Raw genomic sequence first — 18,892 nt, 5'->3', positions numbered from 1 at the left:
GGCCACATACAAAGGCATATTAACATGCTAATCCTTAGCCTGCGAGCATGCTAATTGTTAGCCTGCTAGCGTACTACAAGGCCTATATTGATGTGTGCTATACAGTTGTTTTAAATTATCTACTCGTGTGCACGTTATATTTGAGTCGTGAATACATGTTTTAAAGTTCTCTGTGAGAATTATATTGTGTTATTTTGTATGTACAGTTTTCACGGCATGCTTAAAGTGGTCATTATGCAAAACCCACCTTTCTTACCAGTTTTTATGTCTTTGGGATCTCCATAAGTGCCGAATTGTGAATTCAAACCATGGGGACATTGTAGAGATATTTATAAAACAAGTAAGCCTTGTTCCAAACGCGCCATTTGATGGTAGTCATGATTTGTGACGTAGTTGATTTGTTACGTCAGCGGATACTGTATCTCCTTACATGGTAAAGGTTTTCCGGGAGACGCCTGCGCGAAAATGTTCACAACTGTGAGAAAGTTACTATTCACAAAAAAAATGTGTGATTCTTCACAATTAATGGCATTGGTAGATTCAATCTAATAACAGAAGCTTTGATTGACTTGCAATGATAAATATCATACGTTAGCTATGTAGCATTGTCGCTAACTACTATTTGATACAAAGATAAACAGGTCATGTAAAATGCAGGGACATACTGTATGTCGTTTCAAATGAGGAGACGGACATTATAATAACACCGGTAGTCGTTGAAATACCAAGCTAATAAAACTTTGGGATGCTTAATTTTTTTAAAGTTTCTTCTTCTTTGCTTTTCTCAGATTCGGGCACCTACATGTACCTACACCTACAATGCTGAAATCCGTCGTTACTAGGGGTGTAACGGTACACAAAAATTTCGGTTCGGTACGTACCTCGGTTTAGAGGTCACGGTTCGGTTCATTTTCGGTACAGTAAGAAAACAACAAAATATAAATTTTTGGGTTATTTATTTACCAAATTTGCAAAATCTTCCACCAAAAATATTTTTCTTAGTGGAATATTTGATGTGAAGTAATCGGAACCTTGGATAGGTCAATAATTCATAATAACATTGATTTTGATTCAATATTATGTTTTGAGCAATGACAGTTTGAAAGAAAAAAAAACAGCTTTGTTTTATTAGTCAACATTGCAACTTTTTCTAAATTACATTTAACCTTTAATATTTTTTATTTCACTTTTGTTAAGTTTTTGTTTATTTTAATAGTATTTTTAGAATGTGCCGTGGGCCTTTAGAACATTAGCTGTGGGCCGCAAATGGCCTCCGGGGCACACTTTTGACACCCCCGCTATAGATAATAAAAAATGAAATCTGATAAATCTATGGATAAAAAGCAGAGCCTGGCGACGCATGCGCGTTTATCATAACTCTCTCGCTCTCTCTGTCTCTGCCCCTCCCTCACGAATGCTGCTGCGCGCACAATTTGTTTTGTTTTCCACCCCTTCTTAACCCTGAACGTACATTGAAAATACACGCAACCCTAACTCAAAATGCCGGACATTTGAGGCATTTAAGAAACTCCGCCCTGACAGCTCCGCAAAAGAGGACGTATGATCAGTCTATCGTAGCCCGTTAGCTGCTAGCATGCCGTTTGTTGTGCCTCGGTGTGCATTGTTTACACAACGTGCGTTACGCTACTTAATATGTCCGTGTGGAAACTCGTTCGGTACACCTCCGAACCGAACCGGAACCCCCGTACCGAAACCGTTCAATACAAATACACGTACCGTTACTCCCCTAGTCGTTACCATTTCCAATAGTAGAATATAATTCTAATGTATGATATTTCTTGGTCCGCCACTGTCTCACAATCTACAAAAATGGCTGACAGTTTCGGATCATCTTGAGGGGGCGTGGCGTGGAGGGGTTAATTGAATTTAAACGATGTGACCACTGGATGTTGGCAAAAAATAAATAAAAAATTACCACTCCACTTTAACTTAAAGTCCATTTTAGATGGTTAATTATAAATATATAATTTTTTTCATAGCTATCATTGTGCTCTGTTTGACTAATTTCACTTGATCAAACCTTTCCTAACATTCCACACTACAAAATAAAAGTATGTATCATTCCTGCATATATCGTAACAAGACACCTAGTAAATGCATTGATATCTACTCTGTAGATTTTTTTTTTTTATTGTTTTTTTTTTATTTTTTTTTAAACAGGCATTTCCAACCTTTTTAGAACATCTGACTGAATTTGGAAGCACTTGTCAATAAACTAATAGAGATATTGAAATATTTCACTCACCCGTTCATCATCCTGTCAACCCGAAGCAAAAAAGAATACGAAAGGAGGAGAAGGTTATTTTCAGGTTGTATACATTCATAGAACTTTTGCATACGTTCATAGGTTGAAGGTTTTTACCACAGAGAAGATCTCACAGGCGGTCTCTTTCTCACTCTGATGAGGATCACAGTATAGTCGCAGTTTCTGAATCTCCATCTGAACATGGAGGATGATGACTTGATGATTATAATATTATTGTTTTTATTTTTTTTTGCTTTGATCAACACTTAACATACCCAACATATGTTATTATTTGTACTCACAGGCACAGTAACGTCTGTTCCACGCCTTTTGGCCACCTGTGTCTTCCCGTTGATATAAATGGGCTCAGCTGGCTCCAGCAATACTTCCTGGATCTGTTGGTCATCCAGGAAGCTGGTGACCTGACTGGGCCTCACCAGGAGTTTCAGCTGATGCCACATTCCATCATACAGCGCCTGAGGGTGCGTACACAATAAGCAATACATTTTTTTTTTTTTTCACCAAAGTCAAACAATCTTTGCCTGATCATTTGGCAGCAGGCATGGATACAGTACATGTTGGTATCGATCTGATACCAAATAAACACCCGGCCAGTAGTGCCGATACAGACACTGACTTTGTTTTTGTAATTTTTTTCCCCCTTTAATTTGTTAAAATTATTATTACCAAAAGAAAAACAATATTTTAGGCAAACAAGACCAACACAGTGTTACCTCACTTTTGATATGATTCGGTTTTAATCAAGATTTTTGCAACAATTTTTTCCCTTGCTTTTCATTTACCGTCTTAATTGTCGTACGAATAACTAATTAATCCATTTTCCTGCAAATTATTCAGCAGAACCGAGAATCAACGCATTGTCGATTCAAGTGTCTGTACTTTTTTTTATTGAGTGTGACTGCAGAATAATCCATCTTGGGACCAAAGAAAGTTGCGAGTGCCAGCACTTTGATGAACAAAAAAGATGAGAAACACAATTAAATTCAAGAAAGAACTGGTAGCAAAGCAATGGAAATTATTTATGTGTATAAAATGTGTTTTGTCTTTATATTTGAGGCTGTCTAGAACTGATTGATTGGATTTACATTATATCTTATGATAAACATTGCTTTTATTTATATATATATATATATATATATATGTGTATATATATATATATATATATATATATATATGTATATATATATATATATGTATATATATATATATGTATATATATATATATATATATATATGTATATGTATGTATATATATATGTATGTATATATACATATATATATATGTATATGTATATATATATATATATGTATATATATATGTATATGTATATATACATATATATATATATGTATATATATATATATATATATATATATATATATATATATATATATATATATATATATATATATATATATATATATATATATGTATATATATATATATATATATATGTATATATATGTATGTATATATATATATATATGTATATATATATATATATATATACATATATATATATATATATGTATATATATATATATGTATATACTGTAGTTTAAATTATTGTGTGTGGATTTTGATGAAACCTACAGGAAATGTCCGAAATAAGATATGGAAAAAGTGATTACATTTTTGGGCTGATTTTGAACGTCGTCTGGCTTCAGGATTCTTCAAAATAATTATTTACTTTTGGAAGATAGCAAGTGACTTTGGTATATTTTTAATGTTTTGTATTTTTTCCCCACTAACACTGTTTATTACTGAACATAAAATGCACCGGAGACCCGCGCTCTATGAAAACTGTGATAATGTCGGTAGAATTGAAAAGCACTTCTCTTACCTGCATTTTTATATCTAATGTATTGATTATAGGCCAGACACGTATTCTTAACTCTGATGTTGGTATTTTTTCAAAACAGTCTTGTCTCTTTTACTTTCTACAAGTCTTAAACCAAGAAAAGGACAAGAAAACAGAGCAGGTATTGTGTCCATCGTCTGCAAATGACAAATCACAGAGTAGCACCGTGCACCACATCAAAATGAATCAAATCAAACAAACATAATTGCAGTCTGCATGCTCAATGCTGCACGCTCACGTGGAGGTGTGTACGTTCGGAAAAAAAAAAACCTGCCTGCCATCTAACAGGATATGTTATTACCTCCAACTGCCGTGGAAATAGAAGCGTGTGTTCCATCGGTCAGGAAGTTTCCAACAGCGGAATAAACTGTCGTGGTTTAGAAACATTTTCTTTGAGCCTTCCTCTGGCATCTGTCACCTTTCATCCTCAATCACTCCTTGTGTGAATGCTATATTTTATTCTTTATTGGCTTTTTTATTCCACCCTGTTTGTTGACGCTTGTTAGGGAATTTTGGACTAACAATTTTCCACACCCCCAAAATTCCCAGTGTTCCATTCATACTACCTTTTACGTCGTATTTTCTTTGAGCTTAAGAGGTCTTCAACATTTGCCAACTGATTAAAAACACTGCAATGCTTAAAACAAGAAACTCATTCATAGCATTAAGGTGACTTATTTTCAGTAACTGCAAGATTTCGCTGGCTTTTTTTGTGATTGTGGCGGCCCCAAATGCCTTAATATGCGTCAGTTTTTTCCAAATGTTTGCAACAAAAGTTGTGATCATTCATCTTGAGATTTTATGAATTGGTATTAATGTTTTAAACAGGGGAACTGTACTTTTTATTGGCCATTTTGCCTATCGTTCAAAATCATTATGAGAGACAAGAACAATAATTAGAATTATAAAGATGATTAAAAAAAAACCTTGAAAGATGCAGCTAATGTAAACATGACATCAACGTTTTATATAGTGGTGTTTTCATTAGGCAGGTTCTTACCAATATGTATTATGTTCAATATTTACCGTATTTTGATCATTTTAACCAATGCCGATGTCTTCAGCGCATTGATTTCCGTTTCCATAGCAGCGCACTTCCGACTTCTGGCAACAAATGTGTTCCTACTTCTGGAAACAAAGACGTGTGTGTTTTCTAATAATGGCACAATCAATAACAGACAATGAAAACGACTATTTTTGGACAAATGAGGATTCACAACCTTATATTTTTGAAGCTGAACATACTGAGGATGAACTACTGCTTCTAGAAGCGAGCACAAAGGAAGGGTGAAACGTTGGAGCAGACGGAAGCCGACAGAGTGAGGTAAAAGTGACGACTTGGTAAATGTGGAATTTGAAGCCATTCTATTTCGACATAAATGGAGTGCTTACCCAAATAAACAAGACAAAATGTCCCCGGCCAGCTGGACCAAACGCAAAACTGTCCATCGAGTGAGTCAAACTTTAACTGTTAATTTTGATACAAGCAGCGCACCAGGCTTGTTATTACAACCACAGTACATACACTGTCGAGCTCGCTGTGTACAAACAAAACATGGATTGTGGGCTAAAACTTTACAGATACTGTAATATGATTGAACTCAAACTCAAATGTGTTTCGTGTTGTCGTATACCTTTTCGCGGAGAGCTTTTACGGCTAACACCGTAGAACACTGTAGCTTTGTTGGTAGAGTGGCCGTGCCAGCAACTTGAGGGTTCCAGGTTCGATCCCCGCTTCCGCCATCCTAGTCACTGACATTGTGCCCTTGGGCAAGACACTTTACCCACCTGCTCCCAGTGCCACCCACACTGGTTTAAATGTAACTTAGATATTGGGTTTCACTATGTAAAGCACTTTGAGTCACTAGAGAAAAAGCGCTATATAAATATAATTCACTTCACGCTGATGTGTTACTACACTCCCTTCCTCAGTGTTCGCTCTTACAATAACAATGTCGGTTATTTTACAGGTAAATGAAGTATTGTTGACAGTTCTTGAATGCTTGTTTAAAATGATTTTGTGGTAGAATTGATTGCTCCCTTTAGCTGCGTTGCTAGCTACCAAGAAATAGAGGATTTGTATATGTTAGAAAGCGAAAAAAAATTAAAATACGACTTTTGTCATCTTGTCCCTCATAATGAATGTGAACGATAGGCAAAATTCCCCGTAAAAGTTCTAAAAACAAAATCACAGGATTTCAACAACAATTGGAAAACTGTATTGATGTTTTACTCCTTTTATACGACACAGACTTACATGGCAGGTAAATGGTAAATGGTTATACTTGTATAGCGCTTTTCTACCTTGAATACACTCAAAGCGCTTTGACACTATTTCCACATTCCCCCATTCACACTCGCCACTGATGGCGGGAGCTGCCATGCAAAGCGCTAACCACGACCCATCAGGAGCAAGGGTGAAGTGTCTTGCTCCAGGACACAACGGACGTGACTAGGTTGGTAGAAGTTGGTCACGCACATACTCAAAGCTCATTGTCAAATGACTGTACTGTTTTAAGTATCATAAATCATAACAGTAATAATTAAGTATAATTACAAACAACAAAACCAAAGGCTTCTATATTGTCCACTACCTGTTCTGTCTCCGTGTATGTTTTACGCTTGAAAAGTCTTCGTCCATCCTAAATATTTATTTATGTTCCAACACATTTACCGTATTTTTCGGACTATAAGTCGCAGTTTTTTTTGCGACTTATACTCAGGAGCGACTTATGTGTGAAATTATTAACACATTACCGTAAAATATCAAATAATATTATTTAGCTCATTCACGTAAGAGACTAGACTGTTGTGTTCATTCAAGTTAATCTTAAATACTGTTCTTATACTTGAATGCCTATTGGTAATGTGTTCTACTGTCTTACTCAGGCTATTTACGTTGTGCCTTTTGATACCTTGAAGCCACCGTAGTTGGGCTGGGCCTTTTAAGGAAGTGACTGAAATAAAAGAGAGGCTGTTGTGTCTGTTATTTGAACATAACATTTGGCGAACGAGGATGGCTGACACACCTATATTCTCCCTGCCACCTCCGGACCCGTTTCTACCCCTCCCGGGCGATCCTGTCATTCCCTGGAATCAGTGGAAATCGTCTTTTGAGACGTATCTTTTGGCCACAGGTTTGGACAATGCCACTAGCGCGAGGAAGCGCGCCATTCTCCTACACCTGCTTGGAGCGGAGGGGAACAGAATTTTCAATTCTCTCAGCGGTACGCTGGACACTTATGATGCAGTCATAACAGCTTTGAGCGGACATTTTGTAAAATCACAGAATATCCTACTCCGCCGGTTGGAGTTCAGACGAAGATGTCAGCGCCCGGGTGAGTCTGCCAGGCAGTATGTAGCAGATTTAAGAGCCCTATCACAGAACTGTAATTTCGGCAACCTCACTGATGAACTCATTCGAGACCAGCTCATTGAGAAAACGTCTAATCCCAGAGTGCAGGAGGAGTTGTTACTCAAGGATGCAACTTTGACACTTGATGACGCACTAATAATCGCAATACAAGTGGAATCGGCTACTGAATGTGCGGCCAAAATTGCGGAAAATAAGCCTCATAGGCCTACCCCTGTTATTGAACAGTCAGTGCAACAGCTATCAACCTCAGACCCTGATGCTGCTATACAGGTAGCGCGTCCCCAGCCAACACGTCAACAGAGACGGTGTGGGAATTGTGGCTCCAACCGCCATGCAACAAGGGCCCAGGACTGCCCTGCTAGGGGCCAAACTTGTCGCCGTTGTCAGAAGCCTAACCACTTTGCCAGGTGGTGCCGGTCCGCTCCGGCCGATTACCCTGATGCACAGTCACATGACCCGGCGGTGCCTGTGCGCACTGTAGGCCCCCACTCAGCGACTTTCTCGAGGTGCCCTGTTTACCTGGATGACTGCTGTGTCCCTCTCCTCCTCGACACTGGGGCCAAAGTGTCACTACTGAATGTCGACACCTGCAACCTGCTCTTCCCGAACAGACAGCTACAGCCCCCGTCCACTGCCCTCTGTGGCTACGGCCGCAGCAAAATCGATGTCGTCGGCCTTCTCTACCTCCCGGTTCGCTACACCTCTACAGCTGTGGACCGTTTCCCGTTCCACATCACGCGCCGCGGCGAGAACATCATGGGCCTCGACCTCTTCACTAGCCTGGGTTTTACCCTGCAGGACAACAGCGGTATGCGGATTCTACACGTAGCGTCTCCGAGGCAACACGACCAGCCGGAGCTGTTTAACGGCCTGGGCTGCCTCAGCTCATTTACACACAAGCCACTCCTGGACCACAGCGTGCCTCCCGTGGTCCAGCCCCTTCGCCGTGTTCCCCTGGCTTTGCGGGACGGCGTTACGCAGGAGCTTCAACGCCTCCAGGCTGGTGGAATCATAGAGCCCATCGACGCTTCCCCATGGGTGTCCAACATTGTCATCGCCAAGAAGAAGTCGGGCGGACTGAGAGTCTGCGTCGACCTCCGCCAAGTGAACAAGGCAGTGGTGCCTGACAAATATCCTCTTCCTACGACGGAGGAACTCACTACACACTTCCACGGCTCCCGAGTTTTCAGTAAATTGGACTTGCGCCAGGGCTATTTACAAGTCCCTTTACATAAGGAGAGTAGGGACTTGACAGCGTTTATCACCCACACTGGCCTGTACCGCTACACGAGGATGCCTTTTGGGCTCAATTCAGCGCCGAGTTGTTTCCAGAAAATCATGTCCACAATCCTCGCTAGCTGCACTGGGACTGTGGTGTATCTGGATGATATTGTGGTGCATGGGCCAGATGCTGCCACACACGATGCCCGCCTGGAACAGGTTTTCACCGCACTCAAGCGCCACCATGCCACGCTGAACACAGAGAAGTGTGTTTTCGCTGCACCCGCCATAGACTTTGTTGGGTTCCGTGTCTCCGCCGACGGCATCTCGCCTCTCCAGTCGAACGTGGATGCCATCATCGACGTCCCCACTCCTGCGACGGCCTCCCAGGTGGCATCATTTTTGGGGATGACAGCCTACTACATGCGGTTCCTGCCTCAGTACTCCTCCATTACGGCCCCGCTCAGGATGCTGCTCAGGCAGGAGACACCATGGTCTTGGACTCCCAAGTGCCAGGTTGGTTTCGACGAGTTGAAGCGGCTCCTCACCACGTCTCCGATCCTGGCGCACTTCCAACTGGACAGCCCCACATTCGTGACCTGTGATGCTTCCGCAGTGGCTCTAGGTGCCGTTCTGTCACAGATCCATGATGGCGTAGAGAGACCGGTGGCGTTTGCCTCTCGGGCGCTCAGCCCCACTGAGCAGAAATATTCAGTGGGCGAACGGGAGGCACTCGCCTGTATATGGGCATGTGAGCGTTGGCATCTCTACTTATACGGAAGGTCCTTTACTTTACGGACGGACCACCAGGCCCTGACGACCCTGATGTCTACCTCTGGTGTGGGGCACAGGCCCCTCCGTCTTCACAGATGGTCAGACCGTCTGCAGCAGTATGACTTTCAGCTACAATTCACCCCTGGCAGGAATAACGTGGTGGCAGACTACCTGTCCCGTCCTGCCACCACCCAGGGCCCCGCTGTCTTCCCGGAGGACGAAGAAGACGTGGTCCACCTGGTCCACTCACCATTGAAGGACACTGTCTCCCTTCGTGATTTGGAGACGGCCTCAGCAGCCGAGCCTGTCTTCACCATGCTGCGTGACTACATCAGACACGGTTGGCCTTCCCGTGTCCCACCTGAGCTAGAGCCGTATTCCCGTGTGAAGAACGAACTGTCATGCTGGGGTGAGGCCTGCATCGCCCGGGGACACTGCGCTGTTATCCCAGTAGCCCTCAGAGGGTGTGTCTTACAGATGGCACACCAGGGTCACCTTGGCATAGTCAAAGCCAAGCAAAGGTGCCGTGACACAGTGTGGTGGCCCGCCATCGATCGAGACCTGGAGGGACTCATCCGCTCCTGTGCAGCGTGCCTCACCAGTGGGAAGACTGGGCCACCCGCTTCGCCTCCACTCCAGCCCCTGGACTGGCCAACTAAACCGTGGGACCATCTCCAGCTTGATATCTGTGGTGAGCTGCATAATGTGCCACACCACCAGAGGTTTCTTGTGGTGGTCTACGACCTGCATTCCAAGTGGCCTGAGGTGGCTCCCATGGGAACGGTCACCTCTGCTGCCGTCGTCGCCTTCCTGGACCGCCTGTTTTCCCGTTGGGGTTTACCCCGAGCCATCACCACGGACAACGGTCCTCAGTTCCTGTCCTCGGAGTTCACCGCCTACCTTGCCAGCAAGGGTGTTACTCACATCAGAACCTCCGTCTACCACCCCCAGGCAAACGGGGGGGTGGAAAGGTACAACCAATCACTGAAGAATGGACTGCGTGCTCACATGTCCGAGGGATACTCGCTGGAGGCTGCACTGAATCAGACCCTCCTCCACTACAGGGCGACTGTCCACTCTACAACAGGGGTCTCTCCTGCCAGCCTCATGGTGGGTCGAGAGTTTGTGCTTCCCCTGTCGAGACTCCGCCCACCGATGGCCGCGAGCCCGCGACCATGCTCAGCAGCAGTCAAGTCTCGCGTCAAGGGACAACAAACTTCCATGAAGCAAAGGTTCGATCAGAAGCACAGGGCTAAATGGCCAGCTGTCAGAGTGTCGGACTGGGTCAGAGCGCGCCGGCCCCACCGCGCCAACAAACTGTCAACATTCTGGTCTGCTCCATACCAGGTCAGCCGCCAGCTGGGCCCAGCTTCATTTCAGTTAACCGATGGATCCCGTTGGCACGCTAGCTGCCTGCGCAAGGTACCTGCCCCTCCTCACCAGCCTCACGTCACAGGGGTGGCACCGAACATTCCCGCATTGGGGCCACGCCCTCCGGTGCCCGATCCAGTGGCAGCACCCCTCGCCCAGGCTGTGCCGGTCGCGCAGTGCCCTGCTCCAGCACCGGCCCCACTGCCGGTCCCCCTTGCTCCTGAGCCTCGGCCTGTTAGGGCCCGTGCACGCCCTGAGCGTTTTCAGGACTTTGTGGCCACCTTCCATACTTGAAGTTTTAAGAGAGGAGGGGAAATGTTGTGTTCATTCAAGTTAATCTTAAATACTGTTCTTATACTTGAATGCCTATTGGTAATGTGTTCTACTGTCTTACTCAGGCTATTTACGTTGTGCCTTTTGATACCTTGAAGCCACCGTAGTTGGGCTGGGCCTTTTAAGGAAGTGACTGAAATAAAAGAGAGGCTGTTGTGTCTGTTATTTGAACATAACATAGACATATAAGATTTCATGGGATTTAGCGATTAGGAGTGACAGATTGTTTGGTAAACGTATAGCATGTTCTATATGTTATAGTTATTTGAATGACTCTTACCATAATATGTTACGTTAACATACCAGGCACGTTCTCAGTTGGTTATTTATGCGTCATATAACATACACTTATTCAGCCTGTTGTTCACTATTCTTTATTTATTTTAAATTGCCTTTCAAATGTCTATTCTTGGTGTTGGGTTTTATCAAATAAATTTCCCCAAAAAATGCGACTTATACTCCAGTCGGCTTATATATGTTTTTTTCCTTCTTTGTTATGCATTTTCGGCCGTTGCGATTTATACTCCGGAGCGACTTATACTCCGAAAAATACAGTACCCCTGCATGTGAGGAGCATTTGTGAGCTGTTGAGAGCGATCTGTCGCACTCATTTTTATTGGTAAATGACAGGCGAAGAGGGATTATCATCACACTTCAACATCTCTAACATGTAAATGCTGCCTCTTGGCTAGGTCAGCATTGCAGATGAAAATATGTTCCTAAATGTCGGTTGTTTGTGTGCCTCCTACTGGAAATGTTGCTCCCCTGTTCTATTTGTCAGTCGCCATGGTTCCCAGGGGAGGGCGGGAGCAACTGAGCACAGCTGTTTGTAATCAACACACCCTATTTTGTCTGATCACTCGCACCTGCTGGTGCGAGATCTTTCCACGGTACGTCCACCATATTGTGTCTTCACCAGTGCATCACCTACTCCAAGCTCCTGTTTGTGTCATCCCGTTTTCTCCAGCTTAGCCCTTGTTGTGATTTTGTGCTCAGTCTCCCTGTCTTTCCCGGAAGACCACGTTTTGCCCTCAAGTGACATAAATATTTTTTTTTTTTTGCCAATCTAAACGCTCAACAGTGCTTCAAATCAAATCTTTTGACATCAGATTCAGGCCACATCAGGAGATAGTCCTGAATCCATTGGTGTCTGATCTTTTCAAATGTGACTTAAATCGCATTGCATGTGACTTTTTAGTCAGCTTTGAGTGAGCGACGTCACTCGTGTGCGCCGAGAAAAATGCAGTCACCACACTGCAAAAAGTCAGTGTTCAAAAACAATTTAAAAAAAAAAAAAAATTAGGGGTATTTTATTTGAACTAAGCAAAATTATCTGACAATAGAACAAGAAAATGTGGCTTGTCAAGAATTTCCAAAACAAGTAAAATTAGCTAACATCAATGAACCCAAAAATACCTTAAAATAAGTATATTCTCACTAATAACAACTGTACTACTATATGAGTACCGGTATGTATGTTCTATTGTTTCATTGAAAATAAAACAGCAAAGTCCATTTGGCTGTCATCTGTTTTAATTATGAGACACAATTGTGTCAAAGTCATGATTTTTTTTTCGTGCTAGAAATAAGAAAGTATTACTTTAAAAAAGTAGTTTTATACAAACCCCGTTTCCATATGAGTTGGGAAATTGTGTTAGATGTAAATATAAACGGAATACAATGATTTGCAAATCATTTTCAACCCATATTCAGTTGAATATGCTACAAAGACAACATATTTGATGTTCAAACTGATATTTATTTTTTTTTTGCAAATAATCATTAACTTTAGAATTTGATGCCAGCAACACGTGACAAAGAAGTTGGGAAAGGTGGCAATAAATACTGAGAAAGTTGAGGAATGCTCATCAAACACTTATTTGGAACATCCCACAAGTGAACAGGCAAATTGGGAACAGGTGGGTGCCATGATTGGGTATAAAAGTAGATTCCATGAAATGCTCAGTCATTCACAAACAAGGATGGGGCGAGGGTCACCACTTTGTCAACAAATGCGTGAGCAAATTGTTGAACAGTTTAAGAAAAACCTTTCTCAACCAGCTATTGCAAGGAATTTAGGGATTTCACCATCTACGGTCCGTAATATCATCAAAGGGTTCAGAGAATCTGGAGAAATCACTGCACGTAAGCAGCTAAGCCCGTGACTTTCGATCCCTCAGGCTGTACTGCATCAACAAGCGACATCAGTGTGTAAAGGATATTACCACATCGGCTCAGGAACACTTCAGAAACCCACTATCAGTAACTACATTTGGTCGCTACATCTGTAAGTGCAAGTTAAAACTCTCCTATGCAAGGCGAAAACCGTTTATCAACAACACCCAGAAACGCCGTCGGTTTCGCTGGGCCTGAGCTCATCTAAGATGGACTGATACAAAGTGGAAAAGTGTTCTGTGGTCTGACGAGTTTAAATTTCAAATTGTTTTTCGAAACTGTGGAGGTCGTGTCCTCCGGAACAAAGAGGAAAAGAACCATCCGGATTGTTATAGGGGCAAAGTTCAAAAGCCAGCACCTGTGATGGTATGGGGGTGTATTAGTGCCCAAAGAATGGGTAACTTACACATCTGTGAAGGCGCCATTAATGCTGAAAGGTACATACAGGTTTTGGAGCAACATATGTTGCCATCCAAGCAACGTTACCATGGACGCCCCTGCTTATTTCAGCAAGACAATGCCAAGCCACGTGTTACAACAACGTGGCTTCATAGTAAAATAGTGCGGGTACTAGACTGGCCTGCCTGTAGTCCAGACCTGTCTCCCATTGAAAATGTGTGGCGCATTATGAAGCCTAAAATACCACAACGGAGACCCCCGGACTGTTGAACAACTTAAGCTGTACATCAAGCAAGAATGGGAAAGAATTCCACCTGAAAAGCTTCAAAAATTGGTCTCCAGTTCCCAAACGTTTACTGAGTGTTGTTAAAAGGAAAGGCCATGTAACACAGTGGTAAAAATGCCTCTGTGACAACTTTTTTGCAATGTGTCGCTGCCATTAAATTCTCAGTTAATGATTATTTGCAAAAATAAATTAAATTTCTCAGTTCGAACATTGAATATCTTGTCTTTGCAGTCTATTCAATTGAATATAAGTTGAAAAGGATTTGCAAATCATTGTATTCGGTTTTTATTTCCGAAATACACAACGTGCCAACTTCACTGGTTTTTGGGTTTTGTAATTCACAGGTTTAGTTGAATTTTTGTGAACAAAAACTCCTTTTTGATCCTCATCTTCTATACGGGAAGCAGGTTCACCATCACTGAGTGGGTGTGCAGCCAAGTGACTCACTACATTATCAATGACCTTTTCACTGCAATCGTGTTCTTATTCAAACTTGACCTTACCTGAAATCCCTGAAAGACAATTCTCTGCTCCCTTTTGCTGACGCTCGTCGTGGTGAATGTGACACTTTTGTCTTTCCCGTTCAAAGTCACCGCAGCCTGGATCTCTTTCTTCTTGGATAGCACCCTCCACAGGTCAAAGTTCAATGTTGGAGCGATCCCCTTTAAACGGATGGTGGCCACAAACACATAGGATGGAGGAAGGCCCTCAGGGAAAATCTCACTAGTGAAAAAAGGTACACTGTATTAGAACACTGTCAAGTGGGTAAATATTAGAGCTGCAACTCACGATTATTTTGATAGTCGACTGCGGTAGTCGGATAATTTTTCTCGATTACTCAACGACTCAAGCAATTATTGCTATGATCTGCTGTACACATTTGAGTTTGATGGTGAGTCTGTGACTTAATTTTAACTCTATAGTAAATTCAATTGTAACAAAATAAACAAATTACTGAGGAACAAATGTTTTTACTTTATTCCACAAAGTATATAAACACTGGGAAAAAATAAATCAACAACAAAGTGCATGTAAACATGACATTCAGTGTAAAGAATGCTTTTATCCGATACTGTCAGGGTTATTTAGCTGTGACTATTTAACAAAAGGAATAGAAGTGTAAACATGAACCATCATGAAGGTCTATCAATTAAAATTGTATTAAGCGATTTGCCAATAAAAACAAATCTTTGTCAGTAATTTTGTATAATCAACATTGTCAGTTATGTCGACTAATCGTTGCAGTCCTAGTAAACCAAAACATTTGTTGGGTTCATCAGGGTTGTAATGGGACATGGATTTTGTACGGCGCAAAAGTGTATCAATTTTACACACAGTAAGCATTAGAATAGAATATACTGTATCTTTATTGTCATTGTACAACAAAATTGTAAGCAAAACTACTTTAGTACAAATTCATAATAACACATAAGAACATAGATAAATAGATAAAAATACATCAAAATACCAAGCACACAGCTCACATGCACAGTCATTATTGTCTTGTGTCTAGGTAGGGCCTGGGCAATTATTTTGACTCTGGGGGCCAAATTTTGAGAAAAAAATGTGTCTGGTGGTCGGTATATCTGATTTTTAGAAACACTAATACAAAAACCTCACAGCAATGTCTGATTGAAAGCTAAAAACGTTATGACAGACCGCCTTAAAAAAAAGAATGGATTTTGTATTTTTTCACTGAATGAGACACCCAGAATGTACATGCGAATAAAGAATGTGGGGTTACCAATATTAACTATGAACGATAAAACACTGAATATTGACAACATATGAACATCACGCTACTTGGTGCGTTGTCTGAGTTGCCGTGACTTAGATCACCATAGTAACTAATTAGATTACTATAGTAACTAGTATGTCATGCAAAAGGGCATATTCCAACCATTGAAATACTTTGTATAGTACAAGACTTACGGTAATTTGAAAACATCACTGCACATCATAAGGGCAGCTACAGTTTCCATCTTAAAGATCTAAAAAAAATATTTGGGAATGTCCGGCAGGCCTGATTAAAAAGCTTAACGGGCAGCATGTGGCCCTCGGCCCTTAATTTGCTTTGCGTTACGGGTCTACTTCGCAAACAAATACAATACAGACTTTGGCTAGCGGACGTCATGATTTGCGATAGCCAGAGCTTGAAAACCCTCTTAATCTTCCTGTTTGGGAAGACTTTGCCTTCCCGGTGAAAAACGTAGACAAGTAGTTGAAATTGTTTAATAGGGGCAACAAACTGGAATTTTTAATACTGTACTTTAACCAATAATAAACTTTACTACTAATAAAATAACTCACATTTTTCAAACTGTTATAGAACCGTGACCTTAAAACTGAGGTACTGTATGTGCTGAGCCGTCATTACGGCGTAACATTCCCCCCTAGTGTTCGTGAGCCTTAAGTGAGATTAGCACACACGTTCACACCTTACCTGGTTTTCTCAGTAATGTCAGTGGATGTGTTGAGAGCGAAGGCGGTCTGGGACACCAGGGAACCAGGAATTTTCTTTGCTTTTGTCTCAATGTTCATGCCCACCATTAGCTCGAAGCCTTTCTCATCTCGAGATGCCACAGGTATTCTTGTGGGACACACAGACTCTGGGAAGACATTTTTAATGAAGTTAGATCAGGGGTGTCCAAACTTTTTCCACTGAGGGCCGCACACTGAAAAATCAAAGCAAGCGGGGGCCATTTTGATATTTTTTATTTTAAAAACCAATACAATATATGTATAAAAAATATACATTTAGGCCTCCATCAGGCTTGATACCGGGGGACTCCAAAGGGTTTAGGTTCAAAAAAATAAAAATATTCAAAGTTTAAATGTCTAGATCAACATTAGGTATATCTGTCAATATAACATTTTTTTTTTTTAGATTTAAGTTGTATGCCCTTTTTGTCAAAGAAAACGCAGTTTTTTATGGAAAAAACACAAAATATGAAATATTTTTCCCCAATAAAATTTTAAAGTGGAACTTTTCAGATTATATAATAATTGGAGCTCATAACATAACTCATAACAACAATGATTTTAATGTATTATTATTTTTTGAGCAATGACACTTAAAAAAAAAAAAAGTCCCACTAAAATAATTGGGGATCCAAAAGGGTCCTGCTCAGTAAAGTGTTAAAAAATAAATCGTAATTGTTTTTAAAACTGTTAACACAATAGTCTCAAGATCAACTTCTATCCGTCAATTATAACTTGTATTGTTGTTTATTATGTTCCTTGTTTGTTCATTTTAGGCCGTCCTTTAAAAAAAAAAACATAGTTTTTTATATGGCAAACACAAAATATGCAACATTTTCCCCAAAAAATATCTCAAAGTGGAATATTTAATGTGACCTAATTGGAGCCTTGAATAGGTCAATAATTCATAATAACATTGTTTTTGATTCATTATTATGTTTTAAAGAAAGAAACAGCCTGCAATGACAGCTTAGTGTTATTAGAGTCAACATAGCAACATTTTATTGTCACCTGTTAATCTTTTATACTACTTTGTATGTTTTTTTTTTTTTTTTTATCGTATTTTTAGAATGTGCCGTGGGGCCGTTAAAAAATTACCTGCGGGCCGCAATTGGCCCCCGGGCCGCACTTTGGACATCCCTGAGTTAGATAGTCAAAAATAATTACACGGAGTACTGAGGCCATAAATTATTTTCCCTATATGGATACAAAAATATCATGGAACATGTCCACCAAGAGAAATATGGTTGAGGTCAGAATTACTGTTCTTCAACAACATCAACACAAATATAAATTATGGTAAATAAGTCTATCAAATCTTCATTGGAACTATAAAAAAAACACTGACCCTCATTAAGAGATGTCTTGATCCAATAGATATAGGGTATTAGACCAATATCAGCAAAAAAAAAAAAAAAAGGGATATGTGTTTGAATGTAAAATGCCCTCCATAAGCACAGAAGGTCGGTCTTTTCTTGTATTTTATACAAGTCACTTAGAAAAAGTAAACATGGTAGGCTATAGGCTACTAGGAGCTATCAGCTACACAACAGCCGAGCACACAATAGCAAACAAGCTAGACATCACTAGGCCATTTTGAGGGAAGTAATTTCTGGTATCGTCACCTGACTGTCAAATGACAACCACTCCAACGGGTTTTCTAACACTGACTTTGATGGGTGAGTTTGGCAGACAAAATAAATACATGAAGTGCTGTTACACGGTTTCACTAAATACATGAATACATCGTGAAATAATTAATTGAATCATGAAATAGTGACATCAATAATGAATGATTAAGTCATTTAGATATTGAAAAAATTAAGTTATTATATAATTAAATTGTACTATTCGGTTAAACAAATTTATGACACATTTAATAACTTGTTACTGTAATGTATTGAATTCCAATTACTGCCGGACTATTCAACTGCCGGCCCACGCGCCACATCCGGCCCACCTAAACTTTTCATTTGGCCCACCAAACAACACCCAAATAGGCTCGATGAAACCATTAAAACTAGGGTTGATCATGTATGCATTACTCCTGCTACCCTGCAGGGGGCAACAGTGAGGCATATATGTCACAATGAAGCAGCATTAAAAGTCAGATTTTTGCAAAGTATGAATGTTCTGCCCCGAGCAAATGCTCGAGTCATTGTTTTCTGGTGGACCTTTTAAGCGACGGACACATTGATCCAGACAAGCAGCAACAATGGTACAAGTCCCAGCGTGTAAGCTTCATCACAAAACTTGGTCAAACATTTGTAAGTAGATATAATTTGTGCATAAATATATTTGGTTTGTTCTGTATTGAATTTGCTGAC

General features: G+C 40.9%; 1 protein-coding gene across 1 annotated transcript in view; it reads right to left on the bottom strand.

Annotated features, from left to right (window-relative positions):
* Window positions 1-2,362: 2,362 nt before the first annotated feature.
* The window catches only part of LOC133630321 (collagen alpha-1(XXI) chain-like), a 33,559-nt gene continuing 17,029 nt past the window's right edge, over window positions 2,363-18,892 (bottom strand). Inside the window, exons 7-10 of the mRNA XM_062021883.1 lie at window positions 16,528-16,693; window positions 14,588-14,807; window positions 2,569-2,742; window positions 2,363-2,461 (exon numbers count right to left, since the gene is read on the bottom strand). Of these exons, the coding sequence (XP_061877867.1) occupies window positions 2,363-2,461; window positions 2,569-2,742; window positions 14,588-14,807; window positions 16,528-16,693 (659 nt within the window). The remainder of the gene's footprint in view (window positions 2,462-2,568; window positions 2,743-14,587; window positions 14,808-16,527; window positions 16,694-18,892) is intronic.

The sequence above is a fragment of the Entelurus aequoreus genome, linkage group LG15 (genome assembly GCF_033978785.1).
Source record: "Entelurus aequoreus isolate RoL-2023_Sb linkage group LG15, RoL_Eaeq_v1.1, whole genome shotgun sequence".
NCBI classification, from domain to species: Eukaryota; Metazoa; Chordata; class Actinopteri; order Syngnathiformes; family Syngnathidae; genus Entelurus; species Entelurus aequoreus.
The sequence above is the reverse complement of the archived record's forward strand: the minus strand, read 5'-3'. Positions and strand labels throughout refer to the sequence as shown.